General features: G+C 40.2%; 2 protein-coding genes across 2 annotated transcripts; both read right to left on the bottom strand.

Annotated features, from left to right (window-relative positions):
• Window positions 1–295: 295 nt before the first annotated feature.
• Window positions 296–4,494, bottom strand: LOC121888204 (C-C chemokine receptor type 1-like). Its single transcript, XM_042399618.1, has 3 exons — window positions 4,448–4,494; window positions 3,974–4,182; window positions 296–2,291 (listed from the first exon to the last, which is right to left on the bottom strand). The coding sequence occupies exons 2-3, from the start codon at window positions 4,153–4,155 to the stop codon at window positions 1,430–1,432; spliced, it is 1,044 nt and encodes a 347-aa protein (XP_042255552.1). The 5' UTR covers window positions 4,156–4,182; window positions 4,448–4,494; the 3' UTR covers window positions 296–1,429.
• Window positions 4,495–13,642: 9,148 nt separating this feature from the next.
• Window positions 13,643–17,730, bottom strand: LOC121888260 (C-C chemokine receptor type 1-like). The gene is made up of 3 exons (XM_042399698.1): window positions 17,660–17,730; window positions 17,192–17,394; window positions 13,643–15,835 (listed from the first exon to the last, which is right to left on the bottom strand). Exons 2-3 carry the CDS (start codon window positions 17,365–17,367, stop codon window positions 14,974–14,976), a joined length of 1,038 nt encoding a protein of 345 aa, XP_042255632.1. The 5' UTR covers window positions 17,368–17,394; window positions 17,660–17,730; the 3' UTR covers window positions 13,643–14,973.
• Between the last annotated feature and the right edge of the window lie 888 nt (window positions 17,731–18,618).

Here is an 18,618-nt window from a genome sequence, read left to right as displayed (position 1 = left end):
TTAAAAGAATGCTTTCAGTAAAAGGGGTGTTTTGAAAAGGTATGTACGTATATTCTGGAAATATGGGGGGCGTGAAGAAAGGAAACATGTAGCCTGGTGATTTAAAAGGGTTGATTTAATCAAATAGTTTGGATTTCAACAAACACACAAGCCAAACAAAACCCAACAAACCATTAAGTGTTTAACTCCCTTTTTGTTGCTGCTTTTTCACTGTTTTATTTCCAAGTAAAAAGTTCTTCATATGAAACTTGACAAAGAATGAATCATCAATGTAAAATATCGACTGTCTTTTTAAAGGACATAATTCATTATACACCCAATAATAAAAAAAAACCCAATAAACACAAGATTAAACCAACCAAACCAAAAATCAGAGCAGATATACTTACAGGCATGGAAAGTGACTGGACAATGATTATACATGCTTGATTCATTGTTTTGGACTTTGGATGGATGCAGCTAAAGCTCCACTGTCTGGTGTTCAACAAAGTGCTCTTATCATAATGTAAATTCTTACACTTAATCAGCCTTGAGAAGAACCATAAGCCAGACTTCTAAACTTTTTTTTTTTTTACACACTATACTGACATTTTAGAAATAATCCAATTTAAGTGAAGTCATAAAAAGCTGTCAGAGACACAGATAGCCATTACAAATGAGAGTTTAGGCTGTATGGCGAAAATACAGAGCAAAACACTTTTGTATCACATCCAAAAGTCCTTTACAAAGAGTTTTAACATTTGCTCAACTATGTAAGGATTAAGGAACTATGGATCCCTTCCCCCTTAACTTTGTTCAGCAGCCCAACTTTTACATTCTGTCACACAGAGGTGATGCAGTTAACTGTAATATTGGATGCAAAATTTGAGAGAACACTGTATAAAATAAATCATGATTGTGGCACTGCAGTGCATAACTAAGTGTGGTCTGACACATATAAAGGCACAGGCGTGAATACTTTGAAAATGGGGTTATGGCAGATGTTAGATTATTAGATTTGTTCTTACAAATGGAGTTACTCAACTTTAAATGCAGAGCTTTGTTTATCAACATCTGACAACTAGAGGACAGAAGGTCTCCCAAACTAGTTTGTAAATGAACCTTAATGAAACCTTAATAAAACCTTAAAAATCACAGGAAAATCAAGCTCACATAATTGACAAAAAGTCTTTACTGTATAGTCAAAGAAGATATGGTGCGCTTTTCTGTAGGGATCCATCTCTTCCTGTAGCTGAGCTAAACATACCTCTTCTGTCCACATTTACATATGTCATGATGGCATGGGCATGATGAAGAGGTAGCAGCTTTGTTTTGTGCTGGACAACAAACTTTTGAAACATGTTCTCTCTCTTCCTTCAGTTGCTGTAAAACCATGGTTTGTTGAACACATGGCAGTCCTGAGATACAAAGGAGTTCTCAACCCTAAAACTCAACTCAACTCTATGCTTTTCTGTGTACTTTTTGTGGACATATTGGTTCTGCTGACCTGACTGACAGAAATATGCTTCTTTAACCGTGGGAAGCGTTTCACCAGCAGCTGTCTGAAGTAGCTCTGGAACTTTTTACCAACAAATGTATAGAAGATGGGACTGATGCAGAAGTAAATGTAGGCAATGTCACGCGTGACTTGAAGTGCATAACCCCTCCTCTTCTTTTCATCACAGGACTCGTTTTCAGGTATTAGTTGTACAACATTGAATGGGGTCCAGCATATAAAAAACAACAGGACAATGACAAATATCAGCCTGACTGTCTTGAACTTGGTAACTATCTTGGATGATATGACAGTGATAGCAATCCTAACGTAGCAGTACACAATAACAATCAGAGGAAAAAGCAAGAAAAGGAAAAGTTGAAGGTAAAATCCAGATGCTCTTAGCTTGTCATCAATAGACGTTGTGTTAAGAGGATATTCCTGGCAGAGCGTTTTGTTGATACTATTATAAGTAAAAGATTTGTGGAGAATCATCTGTGGGATGCACGCCAGACCACTGACCAGCCACACCACAGCACAGGAGAGCAGCGCATAGCGTTGATTCCTCACTTGTGACGCATGCAAGGAGTAAACAACTGAAAGGTGTCGGTCGAATGTCAGGAGAGTTAGAAACAGGACAGAACTGTAGAAGCCCAGGTAGTAGACACTGCCTACAATCTTGCACATTACTTCGCCAAAGATCCAGTAGGAGAGCTGCTTGTAGACTCCCACGAAGGGAAGACTGCTCATGAACATCAGGGAGGACACCACTAGGTTGAGCAGCAAGATGTTGGTCACAGTGGTCAGCTTCTCAAACCTAAGAAGTGGCCAATTAAACCGTTAAATGTAGAAAAAACAGAGACTATGGGTCACACAAGCATTTTTGACAGTAATATTTTGCAATAATCTCCAAACTGTGGATTGGTTGGTGGCAGTGAAGTAAATCTGAACATCTTTAGCATCAATATAAGTAAAGCGTGTCAACTAGATAAACTGCTTTGAAATCCATTGATTGACAGGTCATACTGTAGAGTCCTGAAATAGAGGAAGTTCACTCGTTCAATGTTACACAATTCTCTCAGTTCAGTCTTTTGTTTTTGTGGTGAGCAAGCTAGCTTCTTGTACTGCCTGTAATTGCCTAATATTTTACCCTGATACCACTGCATAATGCCCAGGAAAATGACATTTCGTAATCAGGCATTTATTTAAATTGTCAAGACTATTTTTAACTTTGTTTCCAGGACTGGTTTGCATAGAGATTAAGAGATTACAAGAGATTAGTTTTGAATCATGAAGGATGTTCGAGTGTTTCAGTGTATCACTGCCTGTTATTGATAATATATTGATGACTTGTGCACATTGTGCAGCCTTGCAGGATTGAGTGCAACACTTCTGCTCTGGTCTACATAGCAAAATAGGATGTGCACAGCCAGCTCAGTAATGTGGATGTTTAATGTGATAAGTAATGTGCCTTGACAAATTTGGCATCAAAGTTGAAAATGCATGAAATGAATCTGCCTGAGAGTGCCACCCAGATATACAGTAGTCTGTGTGGGAATCTAGTGCCAACAAGTTAGTATTTCAATTTGACCGGTACTTCATTTTTTGACTGAACACCTCAAAACTAATGACACTCCCATCATCCTCAGCTGTTCTTTGTGTTCAATGCTAGATAGCACATGTTAGAAATGTAAATTAACGTGGCTATGGTAAGCATTATACTTGTTTAACATCAGCAATGTCATGTGCTAGCATGGCTCTTGGTTAGCACTTAACATCAACCAAAGTGAATTTATCCAGAAAAAGGTTATGTTTCTCCCAAAAGTAAAATATGAATCAAATTTTTAGGAGACATTGTTGCTAATCACTACCATAATAAGATTAACATAACAAATTTCATGTTCTTTTAACCAAGAGGGGAACAAACACCCCTCCTTTTCTTGTGCCAATTTCTGTAAGAGCCCAGAGAAGAATTTTTGATGCTGTTTTTGACCTGCATTTTTGAGCAAGAGCCATTCAATGCATTTACATTTAGTAACCTGTCTACAAAGTAGTTTTAATTGTCAGTGGCGGGGTCCACATTTGCGCACTTGAGTCAAACTGCCAACACATACACAAGTGACTATAATCCAGCACTACTGTTTTTAATTTTATCTCATTAGTATCAGCCTCACTGTTCACTCTCCTAACAGTGTATCAGAGCTGTAGCAGTTGTTCTTCTGTTGTATTTTTAACAAAGTAGTTGCTTCACTAGTGTTTGCTGCTCACAAAATTCTGGGATCTGTAGTATTAAATCACAATTGATGCTAAATTGTAAGGATTACAACTTTAATTTACTCTTTGTAGACTATTTCAATTATCCTGTAATTCACAGATAATTATAATAAGGGTTGTGTGTATTTTACAAGTTTACAAATTGTACATTTTCTACCTCTAATTGCTTTAAAATGCTAAACCAATATTTTTTTTTGAATTTGAGAGTTTTGTTTGTCTACTCACCGATGGATGATGACCAGGACCAGCCCGTTGCCAAAGAGACTGAAGAGAAACATGAAGTAGTAAATGGTGGACAATTGAGCTCCCAGTAAGTTTTCACCATCACTACTACATGGTTCTTCCACTGTCACATTGTCATCGTAATCAGTATAGTTATAGTTATAATCAGGAGTTGTTGATTCCATCTTCTCCTCAAATGTTAGCAGGGATATCTGTCAGAAACACAAATGCAACCATCATACACAGCATTCACAATATGATGCAATGATGCAGTCAGTATGAAATTAAAATTCTAAATATTGTCAAGCTTTTGAAAATGTGTAGTAGTATATAAGAGCTATTAAATTCTGTGTGCATGCTTCTGTAAAGCATGCAAATAAGGAGAACTAGAAAACAATCCCTTTAAATGAGATCCTCCAAGGAGCTCAAATCAGATGTTTGTGGGAATGAGGATCAGGCTGAGCTGAGCTGACTTACCACCTGGCCAGCAGAGGAGCTTCTCCTTGTTGTCTGACCCTGAGGACCAGAACTGTCTGACTCACAACTCAGCTGAAGTTACTCCATATAAGTCAGCCAGCAAGGGGAAGGAAGTACCAGAAAAGTGTGTGTGTGTGTGTGTGTGTGTGTGTGTGTGTGTGTGTGTGTGTGTGTGTGTGTGTGTGTGTGTGTGTCTGGGTCTGGAAGGAGCACGGATTGGCTGACAAAGACAAGGCCAAATGTGTCCCAGACATGGTTGAGACCTTGAGAGCAGAGCAGAGTACTGAAAAGACAGTTCTGTGTAAGAACCCCATTGCAGTGGTCAATATAAGGGTGAAATGAATGAGGAAGCTGAGTTTTTACACGCAGTTCTTATGTTACACCACATCTACACAGGACGCTTAGTGTATGCAGCACGTTAGCAGAGCAGCAGCATCACAACAGTTCCATCTGTGTCTACATTCAGGATGCATTCAGGAACAGTGAATGTAGGTCAATCACTACACAATAACTACAACACACAACCATTGCAGTTACCAAAAATGAAAGAAAATAGACTTCCAGGTGTAGTGCGAGTGAAATGCAAGCTGTTACTTATCGCGTGTAGACAGCTGTTAAAATAGAAGCGTACCTGTTCTGTCAGACAGACATACGTGAAAGTTAGGTAAAGATCATGGTTTGGGCTGACTGTGGTTAAGCAACTAAAACACTTGGTTACACTCGGGTTTTTTCACATCCATCCATTAAACCATGAGATGCTGACTCGTCTTTTATGGTCTAATATTATTATTGATGCTGGGCTGAAAGGATACAGACTGATATTAATACACATAATAATATTTCAGATCAATGAAGTTCTCAGTTCACCAGCCCCACTGATACATTTACCTGAAAACAAAGCTGTTCAACAGTAATCTCAAAGGAATATTACAGGAATATAGATTATATATATAAATCAATACTATCTCCCCCAAAAAATCAAATAGATTTTTTTTAAATTTGCACAATTCTAATATTAAAAAGTGATTAGAAATTAGAAATACAGTATCCTATAATTACATTTTCTGATGACTCAGTTGTAGTCAGCTTAAAGTCCCCCCAAAAATGTGTTTTTCCTTATTGTTCCTTCACTTAAATTTTTATGCTACAATGTGCAGTATGATATAAAGGAAGGTTTGACACTAAAAGGCTGTTTCATCTGTTGAAAGGGGAAAGTTTAAATCTGAGTTTAAAACTAGGAGCATGATTTATGACATCACAACTAGTTTGGAGCCAATCATGGTCCAGTATGCAGCTTATACAAGTGTGATGTGAAACCTGAAGCCTCCAGTGCACATACACTGAAAATGGACAATGAACAATATTTGCATGTTCATAAATTCTGGAATTTTAATGAAGGAGAAAGACAAGATATAGATTTAAGAATTTTAACAAGATAATTGAACTGGTTTTGTTGGAAAAACCATATCAGACAGATTCTTTTATTTCAAGCAGAGTATTTTTTATATGTCTTAAAACATGTCTGGAGGGATCCATAAATATCTAGGTGTCATTTTGCATTCTCAACTTAAGTGTGATGCCCATATAAGGAAATTGTCTAGACTACTAACTGTTTTTGTTTGGTAAGACCATGTATATCTCTTGAAGCAGCTAAAATGTATACGCATGCCACGATTTTATCAAATATATCCTACTCTGTGATTATCAGGGTGCAGGCCTCCAAATCAATAATCAAGGCTGTAATCATTTTTATAAAAACTATAAAAGGTAAAATGACACCATGGTCAAATTCTTCAAAAATAGAACTTAGGTAGAGTTTTCATTCATAAAGTATTGCATTACCCGTATGTAATGTGCTTATCTGTATGGTCCAAGTTAAATAAACAAATAACTGAGTAATAAAAACAAGGGAGGGGAGGCAGGTCTAAAGTGAATTCTTTTACTGTGCTTAAGAGTCCTTTTTGAGTAAAATGTTAATAAAATCAAGAAATGTTGTTGACTTCAGGAAGTCAGGACCAAACCTGACAGTGAAAGTCTGAAATTGACAGCAAGCAGAGTTTTGAATCAAGAGTGAAGACCATTTTGAAAATAGTGCAAAAATGAAAAAAAAAGGGTTTCTTTGAAGTCATGAGGGCTTTTTTTCTTAATCTCCATCTTCTGGATCTTTTTTCTTACCTGATCTGTGTCCTGGGGAACAAACTAGTTTGGAGTTCACTGCAGTCATTGTGCTAAATCATGTCACTGATATGGACAATACTGCTCAGTAATGCCCATCTGACCTTCATACAGAAAGAGCTGGAATCCCATTGTCAAGTCTTAACATTTTGAATGTATGAAATATAATTTTTACTCTGAATTCATTAAAGTGAAATTGTGCCTTTCTTGCTGCTGTATTTCACTGTGGAATTGACATGTCACCCTCTTGATGAAGTTTTGTTACTGTGATGACCAACATAAATAAGTTGTGAAAGATTGTTACTATGACAACACACATCTGATAGCTTTCACAAAGCATAGCAGTGGGCACTGGACCAGTTGCACAACAACTGTTGTACTTCTGTAGAATATTGCGTAAGAGACTTTTTTATGATCTTTTTTTTAGATACAGATTCAGACCAACTTTATTATCCCAGCCGGGAAAATTCATTTGGTCCAGTGCTCCAGACATAAAAGCACCATAGAATCCACAGTAAAAGCAGTAGAACACCCAATACAGCCTTGATCAGATAGAGCACTTTTTGCAGGTTGCAAAACACGAGGCACACTGCACTGCCTTTTTTGCCGCCGAACCACAAGGGCAGGTTGAGGATCAATGGTAGTTGTCAAACTCAGACCTGCGGTTGAGGAAAGCAGAACAGATGACATCTCAATACAATGAGAATGAGAAAGTGAATTCAGCCACTATAAGGTCTTTGGAGGGAGCCGGTTCCCTGGGGACATGAGGTTGAAGATGAGTGAATAAACTGGGTGAGGTCAATGTAATTACCGCCTGCCTAAGTGTGGTTGGCACAGGGGAGGGTTGGGGGGATGCAAGAGGGTGCACCGGAGGTAAAGCGGTGGTCAGGGTGAAGCTGCTGTGGGTGGCGCTGTAGGAAAAAGAGGTGCAGACACAGTATGATGAACAATGCAGTAACGTGCAGGCTCTGGAGAGGGAAAGGGTAGGGATTGGGGTAGGGAGGGGGAAAAGAGGAAAGAGAACAAAATGATGGGGCATGGCGGATGGCACCACTGAGGGCTGCTGTGTTGGCTCGGTCTTTACAGTAGTAGTAGCTGAAGTAGCTGAAGGAGGAGGTGCACGTGTGGCGGTGCCATGACGTCACAGGCGTCACCATGAATGCAACACTGAGAACCCAAAAGAGGGGAGATCAATGGGAGGGAGTGGTGTGCTGCAGTTGTCGTACAATTGAAAAAGTCTCGCCTCATTGTTGTTGCAGTGGAAAGGAATGTTTCTTGACATAGGGCGTGCTTCAAACGAGCGACAGTACACTCAGAAATGTTTGGAGCCAAGGGGTAGTCAGTGCGCAGGCGGCGCGGAGAGCGCTGCTTGTGGCAGCTTCTCCTGTTGTGCGGGCTCAGGGATCTCAATCAAGAGTGAGATGGGCATTGGGGATGAGTGATGTCCCTCGAGGAAGAGGCCAAGAGGCCCGTGTGATGCAGACCAACAAGCACAAATGATAAAAGAGGAATATAATTGTTGAGCCTCAAACCACAAGGTCACACAGAGAAGGCCTACATATACCTGCTGAGGCCTGACCACGAGGTGCTTTTTCCTTTGTTTCCCCAGAGACAAAGGAATAGCACCAAAATGCTGCTTACAGACAATGGGAGTCAATTGCAAACTCCATTTCCAGCAATGCTTTGCGATTTTCACACCTCAGCGGGGAACAGTCAACATACAGTCTCTCACTGGCGGAGCCACTCCTGCACAGTGGAGCGTGCTGATGACGCAGCCATGACATCACCGCCCCTTTAAAAACTGAAGGTGCCCTGAAGACCATGCCTTTCCCATGTCGTTGAGCCAGGGGTAACATCTGTCCCTCTGTGAGTCAGCTTGACTTAAGGGGGTACCCCACGCACGTGTTTTTCCCCTCACCGAAGACTACCCTCGCCAAACGAGACGAGACTTCGCCTGTGTTCACCCAAACACCATCCCTGGATCTGAGAGAGACTGCTGCTGCAACCAGTGCCCTCAAATTCCCTAGAGAAGGAAGAAACGGAGTTTCCTCAGGAAGACGTGGAACTTCTCTGCCCCTCTCTTCTTCACTGAGTCGACTCTGCTGTTTTCTCAGCCACGCCACTGAGAGCCAGCTCGCCAGAGATTCGCCACAGCACAAGAACAGCCACCGTCTGCATCCGAGCCGAGGACAGAGCTCCACAGAAAGATGGACTTCACACACACCCTGCTCGCTTTCTGAGGCAACCGAGTAAGAGGCATAAGTCTGGGCAGAGGCAGTGTTAGTTGTGTGTTCCTTTCAGCATCAGTGCTGTTGTTTAGCATTTAGCTTTTTAGCTTTATTGCTATTGTTTGTTGTGTGAGTTGACGGACCGCAAAGTCCATTTTTCCTGCTTACTCTTAGGAGTATTTTAAGTTTGCTGCCTGTTTAGTTGTGTTCACCACGCTAGACTGTTTTGTGTTTGTCCCGCTCGGGACTACTGCTGTGTTTGTTCCGCTGTGAGTGAGTAAGTAAGTTGCTTTGTCGATCAGAAACCAGAAACATGCATTACAGATTGCCATCCGTACACATGCTGTCTGTGGACAAAGGAACTGCTTCTCTTCCTCTCACGATCGCTTTCCCTCCTTGTTCTCTCTCTCTTGCGACTAACACACACACACACACACACGTGCACACACACATACACGCACCAACATCTTTACACACATTTGATGGTCAGATAACATTAGATACAGCACTGCTCTATCTTTCCTTATCCGCCACCAGACACGTGTGTTTTTCACGGAATTAGGTGAGCGCGAGACGCCGACCACCAGGCGGCGCCATCTTGCTGTTGTCTAACCAAGACACCGCTGTACATCCGCCATTCGGGTCTTGTGTGACGTGACTTCCTCCCATAGTCACGTCCCCGTCGCAGACCGCCAACGTCATCACGTCAGGCACCATCGCCATCTTCTCTCTCTCTCAGACACACACACACACACACACACACACACACACACGTGCATTCCCATGCATGTGCTCAACCCTGTACATAGCTGTTTGTGTTTTGCTTGGTAGAATTAGATTTTAGAATGGTAGTTTATTTATCAGAGCATTTGTTAACTTTGTTAACCTTGCTAAGTTTAATAAATAGTTATATCTTTAAAGACAGGTTCTTTTGTCATTATTGTGTCTAACATATTGTTAAAAGTGGCTGATTGAAGGAGCCAGAGCTTGAACTTCAACCTTCTTTGTTCACCCTTGAATGTTGACATCTCTCAGATATTAACATTCTAGGTGAACTTTCATGACACTACCTTGTTTGGTTATTGGTCCCAGTTTCCGGGTGGTGCCCCCTATCTGTTAATACATATTAATAATTCTATTAATTTTATAATTTATTAATTATTACGATAATTGTTAATTATTGTTAATAACTGTGACGGCCCCAGAGCCTGTTGCCTCTGTTTCCTTTGGTCCTGTGGTTTGTGTCTGTGTTTGCAGGTCCTTGGATGGGTGGAGCCGATGTCATTCGAGTACTAACTGGGAACACCTGGCCAGTGCCCCAGAAAGCATTTAAACCCGCCTGCCCTGATTCCAGTCTCTCTCTCTGATCCCTTCTCCACTCACCACGCTGTGGTTGTTTTTTGCGTTGCCTTTTTGGTTTTGTTTTGCACTGACAACACGCACCTCACATTATACAACACATCCACACACTTTCAACCACCACTGACACTTACTTCCACACCCCATTGCAATTATTGTTATTTACTTTAATAAACTTCAGTTTATTATTGCTGAGTTTGGGTGTGCGTCTCCCTCCTTTGTTGTGGCCTGCAAGCTGGTCATAACATAACCAACTGTGCTCCTCACAGATCCAACAGTTGGTGTCGGAATTATTAATTAATATTAACAATACCTTGATTTCATAATTCATAACTATCAACGATAATTATGAATTATTGCTAATAACCAAACACACTCCTGCCTGTCCCAACATAATTGCCTTTTTAATGACGTAAAGGGAACCATATGAAGCTTAGAGAAAGTTCACTCATGCCTGGCGTAATTTTATCGCTCATACCTCCCTGTCATTCTCATTTATCATGCACACTCAATCATTTCCTAGCTGTCAATGCATGGGGGCGTAGTTTGAGTTTCAGCTGTCACCAGCTGATCACTTCTTCCCAATAGCATGGCGACACATTTTCATTGTTAGCCTGTCATCTATGCAAAGTGTTCCTTGTGAGAAACTTGAATGCGACACATACTATTGAAATATATGAGTCACCCATGGGGTGGCGAGTAATTGTACTCAGTAGAGGACTGCATTGAGATTGGGATCCCACAGGTCTCGCGGTACCCAACGCGAATCTTGCAGGAACAGGCAGTTGTAACTTTGCTGCTGGCGGGAGCTGGAGGTCAAAAAATATACTGTGGGTCCCGGGATTTAGGCAGTGCTGCAGGCAAACTCTCACAGAGCTGGGCTGAGTGCTCAGTCTGCGCTCCTCCTGGTGCCCACTGACACATCTACCTGCTACCACTCCTCCTCACACACATACACACATACTCATGACTAGGCACCACTGACTGCTGTGACCTGCCGACTTGAACGAGCTGAGAACAGAAACACCGAACAATATGTGCATATTGCGATACTGCAGGTTATTACTACTTTTGTGTTCATTTAGGAGGTAACAGAAGAGATGTAAGCTTGCATCAAGTCACATGCTGTGATCATTAGGACACACCAATGGCAGGAGCGAGTGATAATGGTCAGGTATCCAGTAGCAGCGGGCGGGAGTGGGATTAGGAAAACAGTCCCATGCAGGGCTCTAGTACACACCTCGTGTACAGTGGTTTCTGTAAAGTGAGCACTGATAATTTAGACAAACCTCAAGCAGTCACTTGTTTTGAAGAACCCCCACTCACAGTTGCTATTTCAGTAACTTAGTTTAAAGTGGAGTATTGTACTATTTGGTCCAAACATCCCCGCATAGACTGGACAACCAGAAGGCACTAAATTTGGGCATGATTGGCAGATAAGGCAGATATTTCTTTTTTTTTTTGGTTTAATACACTAAGAAACAGATCAATCTCTGCAAAGAACTGTATTCCAATTCTTCGTGAAACTGGTCATCAGAAAACATTTTAACGGAGAACAAGGATAATTTAAAGTCTGTGTACTTAAAGAAGAACTTACAGGACTATTTCTGCTAAGAGAGTTTAATGTAGAACATACCATGGTTGAGCATAAAACAGATAGTGAAGTATAGTTAATTGTGCATACTTTTAACCATAGTGGAATAGGTTCTATAAACTTATTGGACCATAGACCCGTACATGGGGAACTTCCAGAACCTGTTGGTGCACGGGAGGAGGATCTCACAGGGAAAACTGACATGATAGAATTCAAAGTAGGGCACTTAATCACTTGGTCTACACACTCACACAAACAATTAAAAACCCTGTCAGACCCAGTGGAGAGACACAGAGAAGGCACCACCCCCAAAGCCAAACAACTGTGACACATTTGGGTTCAATGGTGATTACTTAAAAAATGGAAACAAGGGTACAGTCAGTGCCAATCCCTGGGACAGCTGGAGGGACTACTCTGGGAAGCCCTTCTTCTCTTCAGCGCACATGGTGCCGTTTCCCCCATCCCCCTGGGAGGACCATGTAAGACAAATCACCAGAGTAATAGCCTACATATTCTCAAAACACACACATCCTTATCCTCCACACACAAACTAGAGTGCTAGGACAAAGCACCACTGTGAGAGGAAAAAAACATTATCAACAAGAGACATTATCCCTGATCACAGGATAGTCAAAAGATGGAATCCATACCACCATGCATCATGAGTGCTAGTAATTTCTCCATGGTGGTGGCCTTTTACTGTGCGCAAAGTACATGGGTTGAAGACTCTACAATGTGATTCAATCCCAGACTGAACTCCTCCAAAATCATGATGACATTTGTGTGTAAAATGTATCGATTAAGCATATATTAGCCAAAGACAGCATTTTGCAATATTACTTTTGGAGAACAGAACATGATGAAAAGAATGTAACAATGATTGAATGTTTTGAGTTGGACTATGCATTAAGGCGTGGATATGACAACTCACTCTTTGTGAATTCATCTTTAATTTCCATGACACTCGCCTCTAACTTTCTCTGTGATGACGTATTGATCATGAGATAATGATTTTATCTGCAGTGCAACAGCTTAATAATGACTGTTGGTTAAGGTAGACTTTATGTGCTGATATCAAATTTCACACTACTTCCGATATCTGACAACAGAAACAGTAACCTTTCTAAATTTGAATTATATTGTTAAGTTGGCTGCGTTAAAACATAGTATTTACATTTGATCACAGATAGCTGGTGTCTGAACTGAGGATGATGGGAATGTCAGTAGTTTTGCCAGTATTTGATCCAGACCAAAGTGTTGAACAAATTAAAAATGTAAACTGCTGACGGCTCTAGATGAAAAGTCAACGGATCACCAAAGTCATTCCAGTCATTCATTCTGTGGGGAAAAAGAATGTTTGTACATAAGTTCATTGGCAGTTTATCCAGTACTCATTGATAGTTATTGCAGTCTGGACCAAAGTCAAAAACTTTGACAAGTAAAATTAAAAGTAGTGAGAAAACATTTACAGTATTTTTTGTAATGTGGGGAAGTGACCCTGTAATCCTTTCACCAGAGATATTGACACTAGGCTTTATGCAGAAGATAAAAATATGTCCAGGTCTGCTCCCCTGAGCCAGTTTTCTTCATAACAACATTTTTAGCTCTGTACTTCAATTCTTGGTTATGTGGGGGAAAACTGTCCAGATCAGCAATGTAATCAGGTGGTCTTGTCCTCTTCTGAACATGGATATGAGAAACATGTATTTGAACTTCTACACAAATCCCTGACAGTTGCTTTCTTAAAAGAATGTTTTCAGTAAAAGGGGTGTTTTGAAAAGGTATGTACATATATTCTGGAAAAATGTGTGATGTGAAGAAAGGAAACATGTAGCCTGGTGATGTAAAAGGGTTGATTTAATCAAATAGTTTGGATTTAGACAAACACACAAGCCAAACAAAACCCAACAAACCATTAAGCTTTTAACTCCCTTTTTGTTGCTGCTTTTTCACTGTTTTATTTCCAAGTAAAAAGTTCTTCATATGAAACTTGACAAAGAATGAATCATCAATGTAAAATATCGACTGTCTTTTTAAAGGACATAATTCATTATACACACAATAATAAAAAAAAAACCCATAAACACAAGATTAAACCAACCAAACCAAAAATCAGAGCAGATATACTTACAGGCATGGAAAGTGACTGGACAATGATTATACATGCTTGATTCATTGTTTTGGACTTTGGATGGATGCAGCTAAAGTTCCACTGTCTGGTGTTCAACAAAGTGCTCTTATCATAATGTAAATTCTTACACTTAATCAGCCTTGAGAGGAACCACAAGCCAGACTTCTAAACTTTTTTTTTTTTACACACTATACTGACATTTTAGAAATAATCCAAATTAAGTGAAGTCATGAAAAGCTGTCAGAGATACAGATAGTCATTACAAATGAGCGTTTAGGCTGTATGATGAAAATACAGAGCAAAACACTTTTGTATCACATCCAAAAGTCCTTTACAAAGAGTTTTAAAATTTGCTCAACTATGTAAGGATTAAGGAACTATGGATCCCTTCCCCCTTAACTTTGTTCAGCAGCCCAACTTTTACATTCTGTCACACAGAGGTGATGCAGTTAACTGTAATATTGGGTGCAAAATTTGAGAGAACAGTGTATAAAATAAATCATGATTGTGGCACTGTGGTGCATAACTAAGTGTGTTCTGACACATATACAGGCACAGGCGTGAATACTTTGAAAATGGGGTTATGGCAGATGTTAGATTATTAGATTTGTTCTTACAAATGGAGTTACTGAACTTTAAATGCAGAGCTTTGTTTATCAACATCTGACAACTAGAGGACAGAAGGTCTCCCAAATTAGTTTGTAAATGAACCTTAATGAAACCTTAATAAAACCTTAAAAATCACAGGAGAATCAAGCTCAAATAGTTGACAAAAAGGCTTTACTGTATATACAAAGAAGGAATGGTGTGCTTTTCTGTAGGGATCCATCTCTTCCTGTAGCTGAGCTAAACATACCTCTTCTGTCCACATTTACATATGTCATGATGGCATGGTCATGATGAAGAGGTAGCAGCTTTGTTTTGGGCTGGACAACAAACTTTCAAAATATGTTCTCTCTCTTCCTGCAGTTGCTGTAAAACCATGGTTTGTTGAACACATGGCAGTCCTGAGATACAAAGGAGTTCTCAACCCTAAAACTCAACTCAACTCTATGCTTTTCTGTGTACTTTTTGTGGACATATTGGTTCTGCTGACCTGACTGACAGAAATATGCTTCTTTAACCCTGGGAAGCGTTTCACCAGCAGCTGTCTGAAGTAGCTCTGGAACTTTTTACCAACAAATGTATAGAAGATGGGACTGATCCAGAAGTAAATGTAAGCAATGTCATGAGTGACTTCATGTGCATAACCCCTCTTCTTCTTTTCCTCACAAGACAGGTTTTCAGGTATTAGTTGTACAACATTGAATGGGGTCCAGCATATAAAAAACAACAGGACAATGACAAATATCAGTCTGACTGTCTTGAACTTGGTAACTATCTTGGATGATATGACAGTGATAGCAATCCTAACGTAGCAGTACACAATAACAATCAGAGGAAAGAGCAAGAAAAGGAAAAGTTGAAGGTAAAATCCAGATGCTCTTAGCTTGTCATCAATAGACGTTGTGTTAAGAGGATATTCCTGGCAGAGCGTTTTGTTGCTACTATTATGAGTAAATGTTGTGTGGAGAATCATCTTTGGGATGCATGCCAGACCACTGACCAGCCACACCACAGCACAGGAGAGCAGCGCATAGCGTTGATTCCTCACCTGTGACCCACCCACGGAGTAAACGACAGCAAGGTGTCGGTCGAAGGTCAGGAGGGTTAGAAACAGGACAGAACTGTAGAGGCCCAGGTAGTAGACACTGCCTACAATCTTGCACATTACTTCGCCAAAGATCCAGTGGGAGAGCTGCTTGTAGACTCCCACGAAGGGAAGACTGCTCATGAACATCAGGGAGGACACCACTAGGTTGAGCAGCAAGATGTTGGTCACAGTGGTCAGCTTCTCAAACCTAAGAAGTGGCCATTTAAACCGTTAAATGTAGAAAAAACAGAGACTATGGGTCACACAAGCATTTTTGACAGTAATATTTTGCAATAATCTCCAAACTGTGGATTGGTTGGTGGCAGTGAAGTAAATCTGAACATCTTTAGCATCAATTTAAGTAAAGCGTGTCAACTAGATAAACTGCTTTGAAATCTATTGATTGACAGGTCATACTGCAGAGTCCTGAAATAGAGGAAGTTCACTCGTTCAATGTCACACAATTCTCTCAGTTCAGTCTTTTGTTTTTGTAGTGAGCAAGCTAGCCTCTTGTACTGCCTGTAATTGCCTAATATTTTACCCTGATACCACTGCATAACGCCCAGGAAAATGACATTTCGTAATCAGGCATTTATTTAAATTGTCAAGGCTATTTTTAACTTTGTTTCCAGGACTGGTTTGCATAGAGATTAAGAGATTACAAGAGATTAGTTTTGAATCATGAAGGATGTTCAAAGGTCTCAGTGTATCACTGCCTGTTATTGATAATATATTGATGACTTGTGCACATTTTGCAGCCTTGCAGGATTGAGTGCAACACTTCTGCTCTGGTCTACATAGCAAAATAGGATGTGCACACCCAGCTCAGTAATGTGGATGTTTAATGTGATAAGTAATGTGACTTGACAAATTTGGCATCAAAGTTGAAAATGCATGAAATGAATCTGCCTGAGAGTGCCACCCAGATATACAGTAGTCTGTGTGGGAATCTAGTGCCAACAAGTTAGTAGTAGTAGTATTTGACCAGTACTTCATTTTTTGACCAAACACCTCAAAACTAATGACACTCCCATCATCCTCAGCTGTTCTTTTTGAATTTCAATGCTAAATAGCACATGTTAGCAATGTAAATTAAGATGGTGACCATGGTAAGCATTATACTTGTTTAACATCAGCAATGTCATGTGCTTGCATGGCTCTTGGTTAGCACTTAACATCAACCAAAGTGAATTTATCCAGACAAAGGTGATGTTTCTCCCAAAAGTAAAATATGAATCAAATTTTTAGGAGACATTGTTGTATCAGAGCTGTAGCAGTTGCTCTTCTGTTGTATTTTTAACAAAGTAGTTGCTTCACTAGTGTTTGCTGCTCACAAAATTCTGGGATCTGTAGTAGTAAATCACACTTGATGCTAAATTGTAAGGATTACAACTTTAATTTACTATTTGTAGACTATTTCAATTATCCTGAAATTCACAGGTAATTATAATAAGGGTTGTGTGTATTTTACAAGTTTACAAATTGTACATTTGCTACCTCTAATTGCTTTAAAATGCTAAACCAATATTTTTTTTGAATTTGAGAGTTTTGTTTGTCTACTCACCGATGGATGATGACCAGGACCAGCCCATTGCCAAAGAGACTGAAGAGAAACATGAAGTAGTAAATGGTGGACAATTGAGCTCCCAGTAAGTTTTCACCATCACTAGTACATAGTCCAGCCGGCGTCACATTGTCATCGTCATAGTCATAGTTATAATTAGGAGTTGTTGATTCCATCTTCTCCTCAAATGTTAGCAGGGATATCTGTCAGGAACACAAATGCAACCATCATACACAGCATTCACAATATGATGCAATGATGCAGTCAGTATGAAATTAAAATTCTAAATATTGTCAAGCTTTTGAAAATGTGTAGTAGTATGTAAGAGCTATTAAATTCTGTGTGCATGCTTCTGTAAAGCATGCAAATAAGGAGAACTAGAAAACAATCCCTTTAAATAAGATCCTCCAAGGAGCTCAAATCAGATGTTTGTGGGAATGAGGATCAGGCTGAGCTGAGCTGACTTACCACCTGGCCAGCAGAGGAGCTTCTCCTTGTTGTCTGACCCTGAGGACCAGAACTGTCTGACTCACAGCTCAGCTGAAGTTACTCCATATAAGTCAGCCAGCAAGGGGAAGGAAGTGTGTGTGTGCGTGTGTGTGTTTGGGTCTGGAAGGAGCAGGGATTGGCTGACAAAGCCAAGGCCAAATGTGTCCCAGACAAGGCTGAGACCTTGAGAGCAGAGCAGAGTACTGAAAAGACAGTTCTGTGTAAGAACCCCATTGCAGTGGTCAATATAAGGGTGAAATGAATGAGGAAGCTGGGTTTTTACATGCAGTTCTTATGTTACACCACATCTACACAGGACGCTTAGCGTATGTAGCACGTTAGCAGAGCAGCAGCATCACAACAGCTCCATCTGTGTCTATATTCAGGATGTATTCGGGCACAGTGAGTGTAGGTCAATCACTACACAATAACTACAACACACAATCATTGTAGTTACCAAAAATGAAAGAAAATAGACTTCCAGGTGTAGTGCGAGTGAAATGCGAGCTGTTACTTATCGCGTGTAGACAGCTGTTAAAATAGAAGCGTACCTGTTCTGTCAGACAGACATACGTGAGACACACAACTGAAAAACATGGCTGAAACACTTTCTGTGTAGGCACAACACAGTGTTAGTCTGAACATGGCAAAAGTGTCAGATGGTTAAAGTTAGGCGAAGATCATGGTTTGGGCTGACTGTGGTTAAGCAACTAAAACACTTGGTTACACTCGGGTTTTTTCACATCCATCCATTAAACCATGAGATGCTGACTCGTCTTTTATGGTCTAATATTATTATTGATGCTGGGCTGAAAGGATACAGACTGATATTAATACACATAATAATATTTCAGATCAATGAAGTTCTCAGTTCACCAGCCCCACTGATACATTTACCTGAAAACAAAGCTGTTCAACAGTAATCTCAACGGACTATT

This window comes from Thunnus maccoyii, chromosome 21, assembly GCF_910596095.1.
Source record: "Thunnus maccoyii chromosome 21, fThuMac1.1, whole genome shotgun sequence".
NCBI lineage: Eukaryota > Metazoa > Chordata > Actinopteri > Scombriformes > Scombridae > Thunnus > Thunnus maccoyii.
Note: the sequence above shows the minus strand (reverse complement) of the source record. Positions and strands in the feature narration are given on the sequence as shown.